The sequence below is a fragment of the Dendroctonus ponderosae genome, unplaced genomic scaffold, assembly GCF_020466585.1.
Source record: "Dendroctonus ponderosae isolate FM_Combo_2020 unplaced genomic scaffold, Dpon_F_20191213v2 Dpon_F_20191213_1, whole genome shotgun sequence".
Taxonomy (NCBI): domain Eukaryota; kingdom Metazoa; phylum Arthropoda; class Insecta; order Coleoptera; family Curculionidae; genus Dendroctonus; species Dendroctonus ponderosae.
Window position 1 is genome coordinate 63,088,778 of NW_026017110.1, and position 17,957 is coordinate 63,106,734.

Below are 17,957 nucleotides of genomic sequence, written 5' to 3' on the forward strand. Positions count from 1 at the left end.
TTTTCCCCTTAAATATTAAGGGGGTATCATGTCAACACTGATTTGCCGGTCCTGTGATATAGACATACTTAAATTAAGGAAACTGGGGAGTTTAGAGATAAGAAATAAGGGTGGAAGAATATGAATTGCTTTCTTTGCTTCCCCACATGCTATTATCCTTTTTCTATAACTTATCCAGCTAACTCAACCTCGCTATGCTTAAAGATTTGATGCGCTTTTATCGATTTCACGTACCTGATAATATATTTGCTCCGATATCTTCATATAACTTCGAAACTAAATGACACGATCTGAACTTATTAATTCAAACTTATTTTCGATTTATCATTTGTTCCATTTGCTTTACTTTACGAACGTGTAAAGTAAAGTTTTACCTTAGCGAATTTTTGAAAAATTTTGCTTTTTACTACGGCCAATCGCCTGGCCTAATTAACTGAAAAAATCATGGAAAAGCTTCCAGAAATTTTCTATAAAAGTGAGTCTTTCAAAAAAAGTATCCTTAGTATAAACCCCGCACTCGAGAAGATTCTTAGGTTGAAAAATATTTTTTCTCGAGAAAAAGAAAACTCAAATGGCACACCATTTTCGCCCAAATTCGTTCCAAATGCCTGATGGTAGATATTTTTTTGGTAAATTTTGTCACTGTTGAAAGTTGGACATTCTATTTCTGAAATGTATGCTGACTTTAATGTTCTTACAATTGCAGCACTTCCTCTCGCTACAGCCAGCGTTTTCGGTTGTAAATTCAATAATAAATTACTCATGTAAATACATGAATGTTGTGGATCATTACTTGCATATGCAACCTACAGCCCATTAATTTTCTTTTCCCATTTCGGATTACAGCATTTCTAATGCATAAGGTTTACGTGCAATCACATTTTAACGTGAGTAATTGAAGTGGAGATGGAATGCTTTAATGTCGTTTAAATGCGTTTAAATATGAGAAATTAAAATTTGTGATTGGCCGGAATAATGTTATGATAAACGGTGGGCAAACATCATGAGTTATGTTTGGTCGATAATGTCCCCATTGATGAAGTGATAGCGTTAACACTAATCAATACTGTAACGTTAATTTTGCTGGCTTTCCGTTCATTTCTCTTGTTCGATACAGACATGGAAATGTGCCTACTATGCACTTGTTTAATTTTTGTCACAAACGTTGATAGTGTTTGTTCAAGCTTGGTCCAGAACATGTTTATAAATAAGTAAAGTGGTTTTGCGGGCGCTAATCTCAAGCCAATAAATTCCATCATCATCACTAGCTGTTCTGAACTAACTATCTGTCCTGAATGGGCTTATGTTAACTTTACCATCTTTTTCACTGCTAGATAAATTCTGACTTGTTTTTCTATTCATTCCGAGGCTATTCTAGAATTTTCGTGGGCCCTATCTGCGTCTAAGAGGTCAATAAGCATTGGCTCAGACTTATCAGTATATCACAGACACACGGGACTGTCGTAAAAACACACTGGACGTTATTGAAAGGACATGGATAGAAGAAGCTTCGACTATTTTTCTTTAGACTGATAGAAGACCGAAGTCGTTCAATATCGGAAATAGTGATTGAATTGAATAGTCCGTGCATGTAAAGTGGAAAACGTACATATTTTCCTTCGGATTTAACTGCAAGATATACAACAAAAATACTATTTTGGATTTCCGGTGAAACTAACCATTGCATTTATGCTGATGGCTTGAAAAACACCAAACTGATTACACTCCACAATTCCTAAGCCGCAGAAATGCTTGACTTAGTAAAAGGAAAGCTTTTTAAGTCTTAAATTATGTTTTGTGATGTAAATGAATCCAAGCTTTCCAACAAATAATAGCATCTTTAATGGCCCTGTTTTTGGCACCCCTTGAAACGAGAACTTTTGTTTTTAATGTTCTAATCGATCTCTCCAGATTTATGCCTTTAAAGGTTGAATTTACAGAATTCAACCGCCCGTTCCGGGCCTATTAAGATTTGTGTGGCTTGTTTGAGAAAATCTGTAAATATTTCAGTCATAATAAGTAAAAGTAAGGTTTTCCTTGAAATAGTGCAATCGGCATTTGATATAAAATCCTAGGAAATCCATTTGTTTTATCATTTTACCTATTTGAAAATGCAAGAACTGAGGTAAGAAGTAATTAGGAACATTATCGCTTTAGTTGGCATATTGCTTATCGGTAAATAAACTGGGGAATGTTCTGAGGTCGGAAATCGTGCGGAGTCATAATAGATAATGATTATTTTATGTAAAATATTATCAGGGTACGCTAAAATTAGTTTTGAAATTTGAAATGAACCTCTCATTAAATTTAGCAAAGTCATTAACATTTTTCGAATTGATCATTAAGTTGATCTGAAAGTTTCGATGCATACCATTGGCGCTTCATTTATTTACGCTTTGAGTTCAGTACTTTTACTCTTTGCTTTATGCTAATCCCACTCAGCTTCAATTGCCAATAAGCTGACAGGGCGGTCGATTATATAATTACTGCTGTTTCCTTTTTCAAATCTGAAAGCGAAACGAATGTAATACGTAATAAATAACCGTGAAAAATGTTTCCTTTGAGGTGTTGCGTTTCCTAAGCTTCTGTTACTGACTGGGAATTATGTATTTGCTGAAAAATATATCCGCCACCAGAACCAGTTGGTGCAGATTAAAAGTGATTTATTTTTAAATAAAACATGCCATTTTATTTTACTGCACCTTGAACGCGAAAGGAGGGCTGAAATGAGGCAATCCGATTGAGCTGATTAAAAAAAGGTTACATTCTAACATTAAATTTCGATTAAATTTAAAAATGTCAAATTTTGTTCTTGAAGAGTTTATCCATCAACGTAAGCGGTTCAATTGGCAAGTTCTGAAAATTTCTCGCGCTTTTAATTGACTTTTCGTGAATTTATACTGATTGAACTGAACTTTCTTACTGTAAATTTGTTCAGATTTTTTGGAGCACCTGCAAATAACCGAAACGAATTTCAGAACCGCGAAAATAAATCAAATTTTTTTGCTCAAACAAGCCAATTCCAATTCCATAGCGTAAACGAAGTCAATTTTCTCAGAAATCGTTTAAATGAGGGTTTGCAATTTAAACAGTACACTGAATTTAAAATTGAAATATGCCTTAACAGAATTCGAAATAATACAGAAAAAGAACATTTGCTACACATATCAAAGCGTTTTGCATTTTAATCTAGCAAGGTCTGTGCTACCGCGTTTATCTGAGGAATCGCAAGATTTTTAAATCCTCTCGAGAGTTTTTGCTCTGTTCGTTTATACTTTCTGCTCGGAGTATTGTAAGATTTTAACAACCTTAGTTCTGCTCTAATTTGGTGTGCAGTTGTATCTAAAAATTGTGGTTATGCTGATTTGTTCAAAAAGGGCTTCAAAAGTAAAAAAATAAAGCCAGTTGGAATATACTAAAGTTAAACTCAATAGAGAAATATCGGATTCCACAAGGAACATCGTGTATGAAGAAAGTGCAACAAAGGCTGTTCGGGAAATACCGTTTTCCAAGCTTGCCTGCGTTGTATCTTAAGTTTGTAATTTTGGAGAAAAGTGATAACATTTCTGCCATATTCTCATACTCATATCAAAATATGAAAAGAATTTTTATCGGCAAGACTTCGTCTATTTATGAAATGCATAAACATATAGCGACACCGTCTCCCAAGCCATTATTTATTATGTTATCGGAAAAAGTGTTTTTTTGCAAATGTGTGAGGTTTGTCGAACAAATCTGCCAAACGTGAACGTAGACTTGAACGTCGATTAAGTTGTAAAGAATTATTCTTTGATGCTGCTTAATAATTTTAATACCTCATTATTTAACCGCACTTCGATAAGAGCTCCTATTAAACACGTTCGTGCTCAACGTTTGGCTGTTCCACATTTCATAGTCACTCTAAGGCTTTATCGCTTTTACTTGGTTATCCACTAAGGAGTTTCCACAGCTAGGCATTTTATTAAATTAATTCTGGAACAGTTTTCGGACTTTGTGACCATCACTAATCCTGCTCCTATAGGAAGCAAACATAGAATAATATTTTTTTAACTGAGATGCAGTTGTCTGTGGGTGAATTCCGATATTTATCTAGTTGCAACTGCAGTTTTGCCAAAGCGAGCAAATCAACAGAAAAGCAACAATTTCTTATCTTTCTACTGAATCCCGCTCGATATGGTTTTCATTTGCCGGAATGTGAAAGCTGTATTTATTTGATGCTTCTTGTCCTAGTTATAGTTGGTCTGGTTGCGATGAATTGCATGTTTCGAGAAAGTCTATTTGAAATATTAACTAAAATCGATATTCAATCAGAATTTGCATTTTTAGTGTTCACACAAAATGAAGTAATATTTCTAAAATTAACAGACATTACTTAGCTTAAGGTCTCTCGTATCCTCGTTAATTTCGAATATATTGAATATAATGCGAAATATCGGCGGAATAGCTCAGGTTCTATAATGTACAAAGTTCTCAACTAAGAAACTCCAAATAGATCGTGTTCGCGGGCCAGGTGAGCCTAATGTTATCAAATTCAACGCGGATCGTTTTTAGGTGCCTTTGCCCTAATTGGTAACCGTTCGTACTGGAAATTTCAAAAAAAAAAACGAAAACATACTGGGAATAGAACATATGACAATAAACTACTTTTTTACAATCAGCAGCAATTTATTATTAAATGGCAAGATATGTTAAATCTAAATTGGGAGAAGAAAAAACATGTAGTTTTCCTATATTATTTTTTCTGGATTTTCTCATATAATGGGTTCCGTTGTTCCATAACTCGGGCGTACTTGGTACACATTTTAGCAAATACCGTAAAAGTATTTATATAAATTTATTCTATTTAAAATGAAAAACAACAGAAAGCAGATCTTCACGAGTTTAATTTCTTAGATGTATTTACATGTTAAAGGGTTTAGTACCATACCCTAGCAGCTGAAAATTCATGCAGAATAGGCTTGCGGTAACTAATCTTGAAGGGAACCGACCCCTAATAATTATAGTTCGTCTTAAGGCCTGGGGAGAATTTTCGTGAATTATTTTGCTTTGTTTGCGAATTTAGCTGAGATTCTGATTTATGAAAATGAGTACTTTGTCACACAATGCATTTTGCATAATCACTGCAACTAGCAGTCTGAATAATTTGCTTTCAGAACCAGAACATTGTAGCAATTAACTGAAGTTACAAACAATTTTTTTGCTTAACTTCAATGCTAAGTTTACGAATAAATATCCTCCCTCTAACTGTAGGTATTTGAAATGACAATTTAATATTATCTTTGCTAGTAGCAGGAATTGAGCTGTGCCCTAAATACGGCTCTCCCGTAGCCATAGTTTTATATATTCCGTTACCCTCTCATTGTTTTAAATATGCAATATTTTCTATTCACATGCAATAATCTATTTATGAAATTGATTACACTCAACTTAGATTCAAAGCATTGCATTAGTCCGCTTGACGCGAATTGTGTTACAAAATGTAGAATGTAAAGGGACTATACGATAATGTATTTGTTAACAAATGCTTCCATGAATAGGCAACAAGAGGATAGAAAGATTTAATCCGTTTAAGCCAATTACGTAATGCACTGTATACTTTTGCGGTGCTATTAAAATCACTTCAAACCACGTATGTTAATTTATAAAATCGGACAATCAATAGATAGTATTGCAATCGCGTATGATTCCATTTCAAATCAAAGGCATTATTTAAGTTTGTTTTTTTCAGGTATCAGCGAGTGCTTTTCTACGATTATACGAGAAAATTATGACGGGTCTCGTATCGAAGCTGAAAACAAATTGAGTATGTATCATTTTATTTTACAATTTAAATGCATCCTTGGCACATAATTGAGTCGGATGGCAAGTGTTTGATGTGCTAAAATGGCGTTTTCCTAAATTGCGTTTTTGCAAATCCATTTCAATTTCCTTGCAATATTTTGACTGCCTTGGCGATTTTTTTAATATTCTAATTTCTCAATATTACCAGCGGAAATGGGGCAACAAGTGGACTTACACCATTTTCAAACTAATTGTATTTGTAACATCATATTGATATAAACAGTAAAAATAATTACAGATTTTTTAAGGAAAAGTACGTTCAGAGAAAACCACTCATATATTAACTTTCTTTGTTGAGATTATGCTCTAAGTCAAAGTATGCGATTTTCAATTAAGCGATTTTATGAAGTAGTTGTTCAAAAATGGCCGGAAGATCGTTGTATAAATATGCATCTAAATACAGTCTGACATTATAGAGCGGTGTGTGTGGTAGCTCAGGGGATTATGAAGAATAATTTAAGCTTGTACGTGGTGGATTAACTGGTTTTAATTTAACAAGGGACTAAAGAATGTACAGGCGTTTTGGTATTTTACTGATGACAAAACGTTCTTCAGTAAAGCTGAGTTTGATTTATCAGTGGTTCCTCAATAATTGGTGCACTCCCAAAAGTAAAAACATGTTTAAGGTGTATAATTCTTGAAGTAATTTTTCTATTACACTAGATACCTATTCACGCCTAGTACGCAAAGTACAGAAATTAAACAATTTATAATCAGTAAATAATTGATGATCACGTACTTAAGTGATCATTGAAAGTTGTCGTCCTAAATCAATTACAATTTGATTTGGTGCTTCTTCGAACGTTCAAAATTAACGAATCGAGTAATTTGTAATAGTTTTGTTGCGTTTTAACAATACCCCCAAATATCCGCCGGAATTGTGTAAAATGTCGACACGTAAAATTAATTTCCAAATTTATAAGTTGAAAGATACTTAGTAGTCGTCCCAGCTTAGCATTTGAGGTGAAATAAATTTTCCGAGATTATGAGCGCGGATTTTAATGCACTTTCTTTGCCCCTGCTCCCAGATAAGATAATTACTTAAAACGATTTATGTCCTCGGAAGCGACATATCTACAAGAGGTGAAAACAATTCATGTTATTAACTTCGTGAGTAATTAGGAAACTTTTGTGCTAAATTTGTTGTGAAAAGGGCTTTTCTAGTATGAGTTAGAAATAGTTTAGGCCCTCTCTACGAGACGTACATCAAAAATTTCCAACATAAAGCGATAAAGAATTTTTTGCGTAACAATTCACCTGAGCTCAGGCCATTAAATATCATTGTACCTATATGCGATCGCAGCGTAATGCAGAAAATATAAAGGATATTATGAATGTTTCGTGTTGAGGAACGGATTCGCCCGCTAATGTCGTCAAACGATCCCTTCTTCTTTGGAGTTTAAACGAATTTATTATCTTTCCTGGATTTCCTGTCACTTGAAGTATTGTTTTAGCAACATTTGCTTCAAATAATTAAATATTAGGCAACCTTTCCTAGAATAAACTTTTCATTTGTGATAATCGATCATTTTTGAAGTTTAGAGGGCGTAAATTTCGTTCGTTTATACCCATATGCATTACGAGTCTTTCTCTGCCAGATTCGACGAAAATTATCCTTCACTAAAAATTCAAAGTTCTATTCTCATAAAAATCGATGGTCTGTCAAGAAAGCCCGTTAAGTTTAAGTTTTAAAGACTTGACTTACAGTCGCGGAACAGGGATAATACACGGGGTTTACAATAAATCTCACAAGGAATTTTTACTTTGGAAGTTTGAACGCGGGTTATCTTAAACTTGAAAATTTCACGTTTAGAGAAAGGCCACTTAATTTACATTAAGCCGAAAGTAAGCCTCCCTAAACAGTTGATTACCTTTGCAAAAGCATAGGTTTTCAGCACCAAATCATCAGAGTCCGATTTGGACGGAGTTTGAAATTGAACTAGAAAGTTTAACCGGGTCGGAAGCTCTCATAGATAAAATGAATTGCGCCGATACTTGCCATTGACTTGGAAACTTTGTTAAACAAGTTTTCTATGCAACATGTCTCCAGCTTTCCATGGTTTGCGATAATCACTGAGTAGAACGTATTTGGTTTGGTTATGCTTTCTACACAGATGTGTTTTAGAAGATGATATTTGGAATGCTCAACTGAAAACTGTTTGGTTTCAACAGCTGGGTTAGACTATGCTCTTTTCATGTATTTATCAAAATTGTTGTTCCAAGCTGCCATCTCAGCAGGTCTGATAGTCAAAAACATGTTTAACTTCGATAATTCCAAGCAAGAGTTGTGGATTTTGTTTCATGAAATCCATCTCGTCGCCTAATCACTTTGCTCGCCGCCCAGGTGAATAGTAAATCTAATTGACGGAACCGAAGACATTAATATGTCTGAGGGAGGAACTGGAGGAGGTTTAATTAATGAGGGTTGAACCTGTGCCGCCCACACATTGTACCTCCAGGTGGTCTGGAGGCTGGCTGATGTACATATTTAAGAAGTGCACATGCCGTTTTTTGGTGGACGTTTTCTAAGATTGTCTAGCCAAAGTGTTAAACCACACGCCGCCGCTGGTTCTACTCCAAATATAGTTCACAAAGTTGACCCTTCAAAGATATGCAGACAAAACATGTACTAGCAAGAATCAATGGTATCGCCCTATGCGAAGATAGCTAACAAATGCCCGTCTTTGTTTGGCCTTTGAATTGCTCCTAAACGCAATTACAATTCCGTTGAATGCTTCCACTCGGTGCCAACGGAAATTATGGTAATAGTCATTTTCCTTATAGAAAACGTCATATTTCCACTATATTTTACCAGGGAACTGTTTGCTGTATTTGTCAGAAATAATCAGACAACGCCGAGTGAAAATGTTTTTTATAGTTTCTATTAATGGTGGGTGTTTTCCGGAACCCTTCATTATGGCTTCAATAAGTTTAATTAAGAGATTACTTTTTATTTGTCACCTTTCCAACTTCCCCCATTTATTCTTGATAACAAGAAAATGCCTAGCAAGGTGCAATAATGAATGGCGAACAAGGTGAACGGGCACTCTAAATTAAGGGACTATTATGCCTTTAACCTTATTGAAAACAAAATTACCACTTCCTTTCCACTTGCCATCCTGTATACTTCGTTTAATGCCTCTTTAGTAATAATAAATAATTCTTATGGAATAAATGGCGACTTAATGCATATCCATTATCTTCTTTAGCTGCAAGGAAACAGCCAATTTTTAATTTTGGTTTATTCATGAGGTTACCATGATTTCGGTGTATGATATGGGAACTTCATTTTGTGAATGAGTATTTTTTTCAAAATTTTGCTCTTTGGCTACTTTGGCCACTTTCGAATCCGCGTGCACGCATGGTCTGGGAAAAACCCATGTGTGTTTTGTTGTTTGATGATCATCAGATCAGCCAGGATGAGATTCTGTGACGCGACGACTTAAAAGCTCGCAAAACTCGCCAGTTTTAAAATACAGAGTTGTGCATTGCGCTAGGCGAGAATTGTAAAAACGTGAACTGTTTAATAATTTACAGAATATACGTTCACTGTACACGTTAGTTAATTTGCGACAGTACGCATTTAATTTCATTGTACAAAAAAGTTAATAATGGCCTAGTTACAGGTTAATTGAATTCGGCTCAATCATAGCTTTGCTTCAGTTGCAAAAATTGCATTTTCCTTACTATTAGACTAGTTCGTTAGTAGATGGTGTTCGGAAGATCGGGTAATCCCACAATACTTTAAATGCCGTAATGTAAGTAAAATTAAATTCAATTTTCACGATACATCTTTGACGAGTGACCGATTAAAAAATTAGGTAATACTGCCTTCATTCAGCTTTTAACCACAATTATATTGACTAAAATATGTGTTTGTACAAACGGCAATAACCTCCTGTTGTCTAAGCATACTATATATGTATATTTGTTTAGAAAAATCGTAAATTTGCTTGCGTTTATTACATAAGTCCCATTTTTAATACATAATATGCTATAATTGCCGAGAATTACGTGGAAGGATTAAAATAAATTGGTTCTCCCATCTACGCTCAAGTAGGATTACTTATTTACCCCATTATAGATTAGACCGTCACTGCATGTATGTGTCATTTCCATTTTTGATTTATAAATACTATGGAAACAACACCCTTATTTTTAATAAATTGCTACTAATTATTAATAAAATATACTGATTTTATTTTATAGAGCAAAACTTTTCATGTTTTACAAGAAATAAATGCCACTGTCCAAGCGCAAAACAAGACGTAAGAAGTTTAAACTGTCTAGTTCTGGAAGTTTCATTAATTTAGAAGTCTGAGAAAATGTTAAAAGTATTTATGTTCTTTTAATGCATTGCTTTTCCAAATGAGGTATGAATTTCCCTTAGGAAGGATATTTCTGCATTTAGGTACGATGATACGATGGCATTTTTTTAGAAAACTTGTGCCTAGATTGCCCCGATATATCACCAAAGTGAAATCTCTTGGGAGTTCATGTACAATGGCCTACACACAATGTCGGCCGCTTTTACAGCAGATTTTTTTTGCAAAGATTTGTTCTAATCTCATCCACGCACGTCGTGCTCACTTGATACATTTATCACTATCACTTATCCTTGAAAGCATTTCAAAAGAATGATTATTATTCAGTGCTTGTTCACTAAAACATACTGCTATAGCTGTTGGTTGCCTGTTTTTTTTATCAGACTGTCAATTTTCATGTATTTTTGTCTTGAATATCCGCTGACGTTATGCACTTTACAACTTGGATGATGAATGGCTTTGATTTAAAATTCAGAATAATTACATATTTCATAACTTTATTAAGCTCTCATTTGCATTACTAGTTCATTACTAATGGCTCTATACTTCGTTTTAAAATGAAAAATCCTAAAAATTTACTCTGCGCTTGCAGTTTAGAAAATTTCCTAGAGTTTGTATTTACATATTTCGTGTGTATCAAGCGAAAATGCCAGGTCGCTGCTAGAACTCGCTGGAGTTTCGATAATTCATATGTGCCAGTTCGTGTTAGTGATTATTTAACTTCAGGCTTCGGCGATACCCAACTTTTATTAAACTTTTAGTAGTTTTTTATGCAGGTGGGAGACATCACTAGCTAATTATAATGAATCTGTCTTCATGCAAACATTTGATTGATTGATGAGTATAATGGCAGCATTAGAGGTCATAAGCCAACAGCAGCTTCTCATCAAACTGATTCCCAAAGTAATTAAATTTAAAGTTAATGAAAGAGCCTACATTTCAGTCAGAATTTTCAATAAAAGCTATTGCTTATCTCGGTTCGAAGTGCGAATGGATAATATCGCGCAAACTAAAATTGATTGATCCTGCGAAGATGCAGCACGAGGGAAAATTAATCAAATGTTATTAGCAAAGGAACAATAAAATTTGAAAATTTATTCGCACGAACATGCTTGGAGCGGGTGGCTTTGAAGCAACTGCACACCAGCGAAAATGCCGATCACAACAATCTACTAAATAACTGCCATACAGGGCCTTAATTTATTGCCATGTCGATGGAACTGTTGCAAGCATTAAATCATTGCTATTTTTAAGCTGGTAACGCAAGCCCATCCAGTTTACACAATGCAGACAGAAACAGATAATCAAACCTAATCTGGGTAAAAGCAAAGGTCTATAAACAGACACTTTATTAATTGGAATGTGTTGCTGCTGTCTCAGTGCATTATTGCTACATGCATCAGTTTAGTTAAATCGCATCGTAATTAAGCAATTTTAACAGGCAATAAAATTTTTTGCCCTTGATAAAGGTTTCCAGTAAATAAATCCTTTGTGTAATTGCAACGCGAAGTAACTATCTATTAGAAACTGGTGTCTCATACATGCTCAAATTGAGAAAAATAAAATCGAATCGAAGTAATTTTCGGAATCGTTACACATATACAGGGTGTCCCGTAAGCACATGATCAAAAGGATACTGCGATATTATTTGCATCAAAAGAAGACGATCTGACCTAACTTTTATTAACAAAAAATGTCTGGCACCTCTGCTTTTGATGGTCAAAATTCTTCAATAAAATATATAAAAATATTTAAGACAAATATTTTTTTTGATATATCGGGAGAATGGTATGATGTATTCTTACGTAAGATTCATATTTTGATGAAACGATCGTGTTCATCCGTTTTGGACAAGTGGTGAATTCTTGAGTATCGTGGTACAAAAATTACCAGAACTTTTTATTTGGTGCGTTAAATGAACTCATTTTTTTTGGGTAATGCACTAATCATTTATTCACAATTTTGTGCCCTTTCTAAAATCTTGTGGCATTCATAGTTTTTGCGAAGAAAATATTTCTCTTTTCTCGACACTAAACAATTTTAGACATTAACTGCAAATATCGTGATACGAGGCATAAATTAATTGCCAATCAATCTCACAAATTCGTTTTGAATGACCTTTTCTAATGAAGTGACCGACATGGTCAAAGTATTAGGGTTTTGCGAAGACAACTTGTGTGAAAGCGTACGCGTTTACGCGGCGCATATTTGCTGTTAATGTCTAACATTGAGCACAAACTATCAGTGCTACAAGCTTTTACAGAGCACAAAATTGTGAATAGATGATTAGTGCATCAAATAAAGAAAAAAATTAGTTGATTTCATACATCAAATATAAAGTTCTAATCATTCTTGTAGCACGACACTCAAAAGTTCACCACTTGTCCAAAACGGCCGGACTCGACTGTTTCATCAAAATATGAGTCTTACATATACCATTCTCCCGATATTTCAAAACAGGAAAATTTTTTGAAGAATTTTGCCCAATAGCAGAGGAGCCAGACATTTTTTGTTAATAAAAGTTAGGCCAGATCGTTTTCTTTTGATCCAAAGAATATCGCAGTACCCTTTTGATCATGTGCTTAACTGTACCCTTTTGATCATGACTATTAAATAAGTGCACATTGGAGATCAATAAGTCAATGCCAGTTTAAGAGGGCTGTCTCAAAAAGCTCTAAACCTAATCTCGCGGACTTCAATAATTATTCTTCCAAAAAAAGCGTTTCTAAATTCCCAATTCCTAGTTGGCGTGTGCACAAGCCCTGTGACTAATGGGTTCGCAAGATTAGCAGATACATTAGTTAAAAAGGAGATAGACAATTCGCAGGACCCTTATTCAATTTAACTCTATCCTTTAATCGAGAAAACAGCTCGTTCGGCTAAATGGTTTTTGCTAGTACTCGGTCGGCAGCAAAAATTCACTGAAAAACTTATTACGAACGAATTAATTTAGTTGATCGGTTGAATACGCTGCCTAATTATATTAAGTGAAAGCGCGTTTGTAATAATATTGAACGGAGCTTGAAACTGGAAGTGCACGTTAAATTGAAACTTACGTAGTGTAGTGTTGAACATAACATTTTTTGGTTATCCTAAATGATGGCTGGCTGTGCAAAATCGAAACGGATTATCGAAGCATTCGGTTGAACGAAAACAAATATTTCAAAAGCACAAACACACCAGGACGTTCGATAAATTGCCATAGGGAAAGTTTTACAGAACTTTGCACTACAAGTTCACGTCATTCGTTTATTTTTATTCGACTGGTAGATAGTGACTACTTGTTTGTTTGCTTGAACTGAAAATAGAATTATCCATGCCAGGGCGTCTAAAATACTTCAACTCGTCCACAACCATGAGGTTTAATTAATAACTTTTATTACGTTGACGCCTTCGCTATTGAAGGTATTTTATATGTACATAAAACCACGAACTGGCGAAAAGAAGTGGTGGATATCAAACCAGAAGGCAAATACGTTTTGGTTTAACTGCGCCGCGTTTTACGAATTGTTGCATTCAACTTAACTACTTTGAAACTCAATTATTATATGTTGTTAGATAATTCGAGCTTTGGCGCTTCACCGGTTTAAATACAATTCGCACAGAAAGTTTCCAGTAATAAAAAACGACGAGTCCCTTGGGCCACCGTTTCAACAACCGAAAAGCAAAAACTCTGTTCTTTTTAACACCTTTAACTGCGGCACAAGAGAATACCTGCTAATGTTCTGTTTGGGAGTTTACCAGTGTTCCGTTTCATCAAAATGTCTGGCTATGATTGCAATGACAATTTCTGCAAGCGGGATAGAAATTTATTTAAAATGTAATTTAAAAATCATTTGTTTTGTCCCAATATTGTTAGCAAAGCAATGAATTTACAAAGGAAGGCTATTATATGCTCTTGCGAGAACCTCTTTGATGTTTATTCAAATATGCAAAAACAAGATAGCTGAACAACCGGCAGCAAGGAATGTAGATTTGAATAAAAATTTACCTGCGCCAATTACATGGGATTATATATTTGGGGCAAACCTTTATTGCAGAAGAACTTCATCAAGTCATGTATGAAATTTAATACCGGCAGATAATTTATAACCATTATATTTTCCACATATATTTCGGTAATAAAATAATTTTTGGTGTAACGCAACCCCATTACGTGATTCGTTCATTTGAAATGAATATTTGCTAAATTTCCGACGTAACAATTTCAATATATGTAAAATTCACAAAGTAAATACTACCAAAACTGGTTACCCATTGAGTTTGGATTTTTAAACGTTTTTCCTTATTGGAACATTCCTGCCTATAGTTATTCAGGTTTAATATCGATGCATACACTTCATTTGATAATTGTGGGCGGTTCACCATAAAAATAATGTAATTATACTATGCTTTGGGAATAAATTGCCTTGAAGCCCTTGTTTTTTTCACACTAGTTTTTCGTTTGCAATATTTTTAATTGCGTTCCTAATTTATTATTTTTATTAATTGGTTATATGACACGTAGGCGTAATGTAGTCTTTAATAACGGATTTATGTCTCATACGAATCGGTTACTTTTGACTTTTTACTCAAGCCTTTTGAGGTAATTTTGAATGACTTTTCGGCACATTACCAGTAATATCTCGCTCATAACTTCACGGATATTGGCTTTCTATGGAAGAGTTTGAGGATTGTTGTGACACAAAAAGAAAATCTAACGGTGTTAAGTCGCAGAATCTTGCGGGCCAATTGACATCGCTCAATCTCGAAATTACACATCCTGGAAATTTCGCTTGCAATAGGGCTGTTGCCCCATCCTGCTAGAACCACATGTCTTCCAGATCATAATTTTCAATTTTTCTCCAAAAAAAATCGGTTTTCATGCGCCCATAGCGCTTAAAATTGACCGTTATAGCTCTTCCTTGATCGTTTTCAAAAAAGTATGGGCCAATTTCACCACCGGATCATAACGCACACCATACGGTCACTTTTTCGGGATGCAAAGGCCTTTCTGCGATCACCTGAGGATTTTGAGAGCTCCTTATACGGCTGTTCTGTTTATTCACGTAACCACCCAGCGAAAAATGAGCCTCATCGCTGAAGTAAATTCGGCTCGAAAAATTATCATCAACGGCTTGTTGTTCAATCACTCAATCAGCGTATGTTCTGCGTCGCCCATAGCTCTTTAGTCAGTTGGATTTTGTACGGGTGGAGCTTCAAATCCAATTGCAAATTGCGCCACAATGAGCCGTAAGACAAGCCCAAATGTTGAGCATGTCGGGAAATCGACGAATTCGGGTCTTCTTCCACACTTTGAGCAATACCAAGGATATTTTGAGCTGAAGGAATGTTGCGATGATGCACAGGCCTTACAACATCAGTAACCGATCCAGTCTCATTTTTCCACTTTGTTCGAAATTGTTTGCTCTGTGGGTCGATTATGTCGACCGTAATCTGCTCGTAAAGCCCTAAACGTTGACACAGCAGAATCACCATTTTTATAGTAACATTTAATAATTTTTGTGCTTTTTTCGACAGTTAAACGATCCATATTCCAAACTGTCAAACCTTCAACTAAAACAAAAACGCTTCGGATGACGTTTACTTTTGACAGATATGAAATAGCAAGGTTTTACTTTCCCAACCTCGAATCGGATAACCCGTTACATTGCGATTTAAAGTTGACATTTAAAATGACTTGTCTGGTTGGGGTAAAAGGCATAAATCGATTTAAATTTGGCAACATGTCGAGTCGCTCCCCATAGCCAATAATTTTCAGTTTTTCCTTCGTTCTCTGCTTTTCTTTACACGATTAGTGTCCGATTAGTGGTCGGAAGGCCTAAGCAGTAAAACCACCAGCTTCCACGAGGATTTTACTCGAAAAACCCTTTAATGAAAATGTTTCAGCCGATATTGACAATCTAAAGATTAGCAGGTGGTATATGGTAACATGTTTAGTTAAAATTCACGATTGTCTTGTGTTTTTTAAGTGAAATATTCGAATTACTCTAGAGATATGACCGAAAAAGGAGTAATGTTTGACCGTTTGCTCCGCATTGCCAAAACCTCGAAAAACTAAAATACCTATTGAATATCTTATAGACATTTTGTTCCTGAGATTTTTGAGAGCAATTTGTTCCTGAGATATGCAAAAAGGTGAAATCTTGTGTAAAATTTCTGCCATTATATTGTAGCTAAATGTGCGATTCAAACTTCGCTTTTTGCGTGATAACTGTCATTATTTCCTCAATCAAGTTCCACTTAGATGATGGGGTTTTAAAATCTAAGTATCTAAGTGACAATAATTTTGGAATATGGCTTGCGGTCAACACTGTAAAGTATTTTAAGCCTTAGCTACAGATCTTTATAATTCATTGAATATTTGCACAAAGCATCAAGGTATAGGCTAAAGCCAGTATCTATCAACTGTAATTTGCTAGCTTAAGCTCGCATTGACTAGCTTGGATACGAATTAATAAATCAAGAATTGGTACTGTATAATACTACTATATAGACACGAACAGTAGTTTTGACCTATTGATTTGTTAAGACTTTTGAGCGATTTTCGATTTAACAAATGTTCGGGTTATTTAACTTCGTTATCAATTCTATACACTTGACATTTTTTACTCATTCGCTCGCGTTTCTGTGAAAAATTTTGCCATTTATTAATCAGAAACATTGTGGCCTGATAACAGTGTAACCTAATGGTATTAGGTTGCTGATGTTGGGCATTTTCAAAACTCTCTAGAAATTCCTGAATGTATTTTCTATTTATTTAGAATGTGGTTTTATGATATCATGTCTGAAACAATTTTGACAAAACTGTTAATGAATAAGTTTAATTTCCAACTTGTCGCTTTTTATATGCATTAATAACTATCTGGAAATTCCGCGCACTCCGGTAGAATTTGGTGGTTTTGTAATCTGTATTTCGCAATAAATCAGAGCAAAACAATCTTTGAAAACATCACAACAATGTAAATATTCGCTACCTTTCCAATGATAAACATTCCACTTTTACCAAAATTATCCTAAAATAAACCAAAGCGAAGGTACAGAAATATCAAAAGGGCTGGTAATTAACTGATGTTTAACTTTATGTAAGGGACAGTGAAACGTTTTAATAAGCTTTGAACTCTAGTTAAAGCAGGAAAGTTCTGTCCCTTTTAAATGCTTAATTATGAAATAATGCAGTAAGTTCATGCATCTACTGCATTTCAGGAATCTCAGGGATTAAGCGAATTTTCGATTAACGATCAATTCTTACAGTTGCACAACAACATTAGAAGAGCAGATATTTCAAGTTAGACTAAACCGTGCTTTATCCACATAGAATCGATAGATCCCGTAATAGTGACATAAATCACGCATTTCGGGAAACATTATACATATAATTTTACCTCGAATATAAATGATATATGAAATGTGTAACATGTTCCACAATGGGGTTTTTGCAGAAGGGGTAAGTTTAATTTTTGACTGATAAATTATTTGCCACATTAGGAGGAAATGCTGGAATCTCCTGCTCTATTTCTTAATTTACCTGATGTACCCTTTAAATAATATATCATAATTACATTCTGTTTTACGTATGAAATACACAGCTACATAGGCATCCATATTATCTACTTCATGTCTAATGCATTATTTTAATTACTACTTATGAAATTGAAACCCGCCCAAATACCCGTTTATCATTTTCTTGTGGAACGTTCAATTATATAGGCAGCTTTTGTCCTGGAAGCTAGATGCAGTTAATAATTTCGCTTACTTAAACTTAAAATTGTTAAAAATACTCTTTTAAAT

At 34.7% G+C, this 17,957-nt stretch overlaps 1 protein-coding gene across 5 annotated transcripts in view; it reads left to right on the forward strand.

Annotated features, from left to right (window-relative positions):
* LOC109540961 (hemicentin-1) overlaps positions 1-17,957 on the forward strand; it is a 103,061-nt gene that overhangs the window by 20,304 nt on the left and 64,800 nt on the right. For 3 of the 5 annotated variants that reach the window (XR_007280380.1, XM_019909547.2, XM_019909548.2), the window contains exon 3: positions 5,729-5,803. The exons of the other annotated variants lie outside the window; for them this stretch is intronic. Coding sequence is in view for 2 of the 3 variants with exons in the window: in XM_019909547.2 (XP_019765106.1) it covers positions 5,729-5,803 (75 nt within the window). In the remaining variant the exon portion in view is untranslated. The remainder of the gene's footprint in view (positions 1-5,728; positions 5,804-17,957) is intronic. 5 annotated transcript variants of the gene reach the window in all.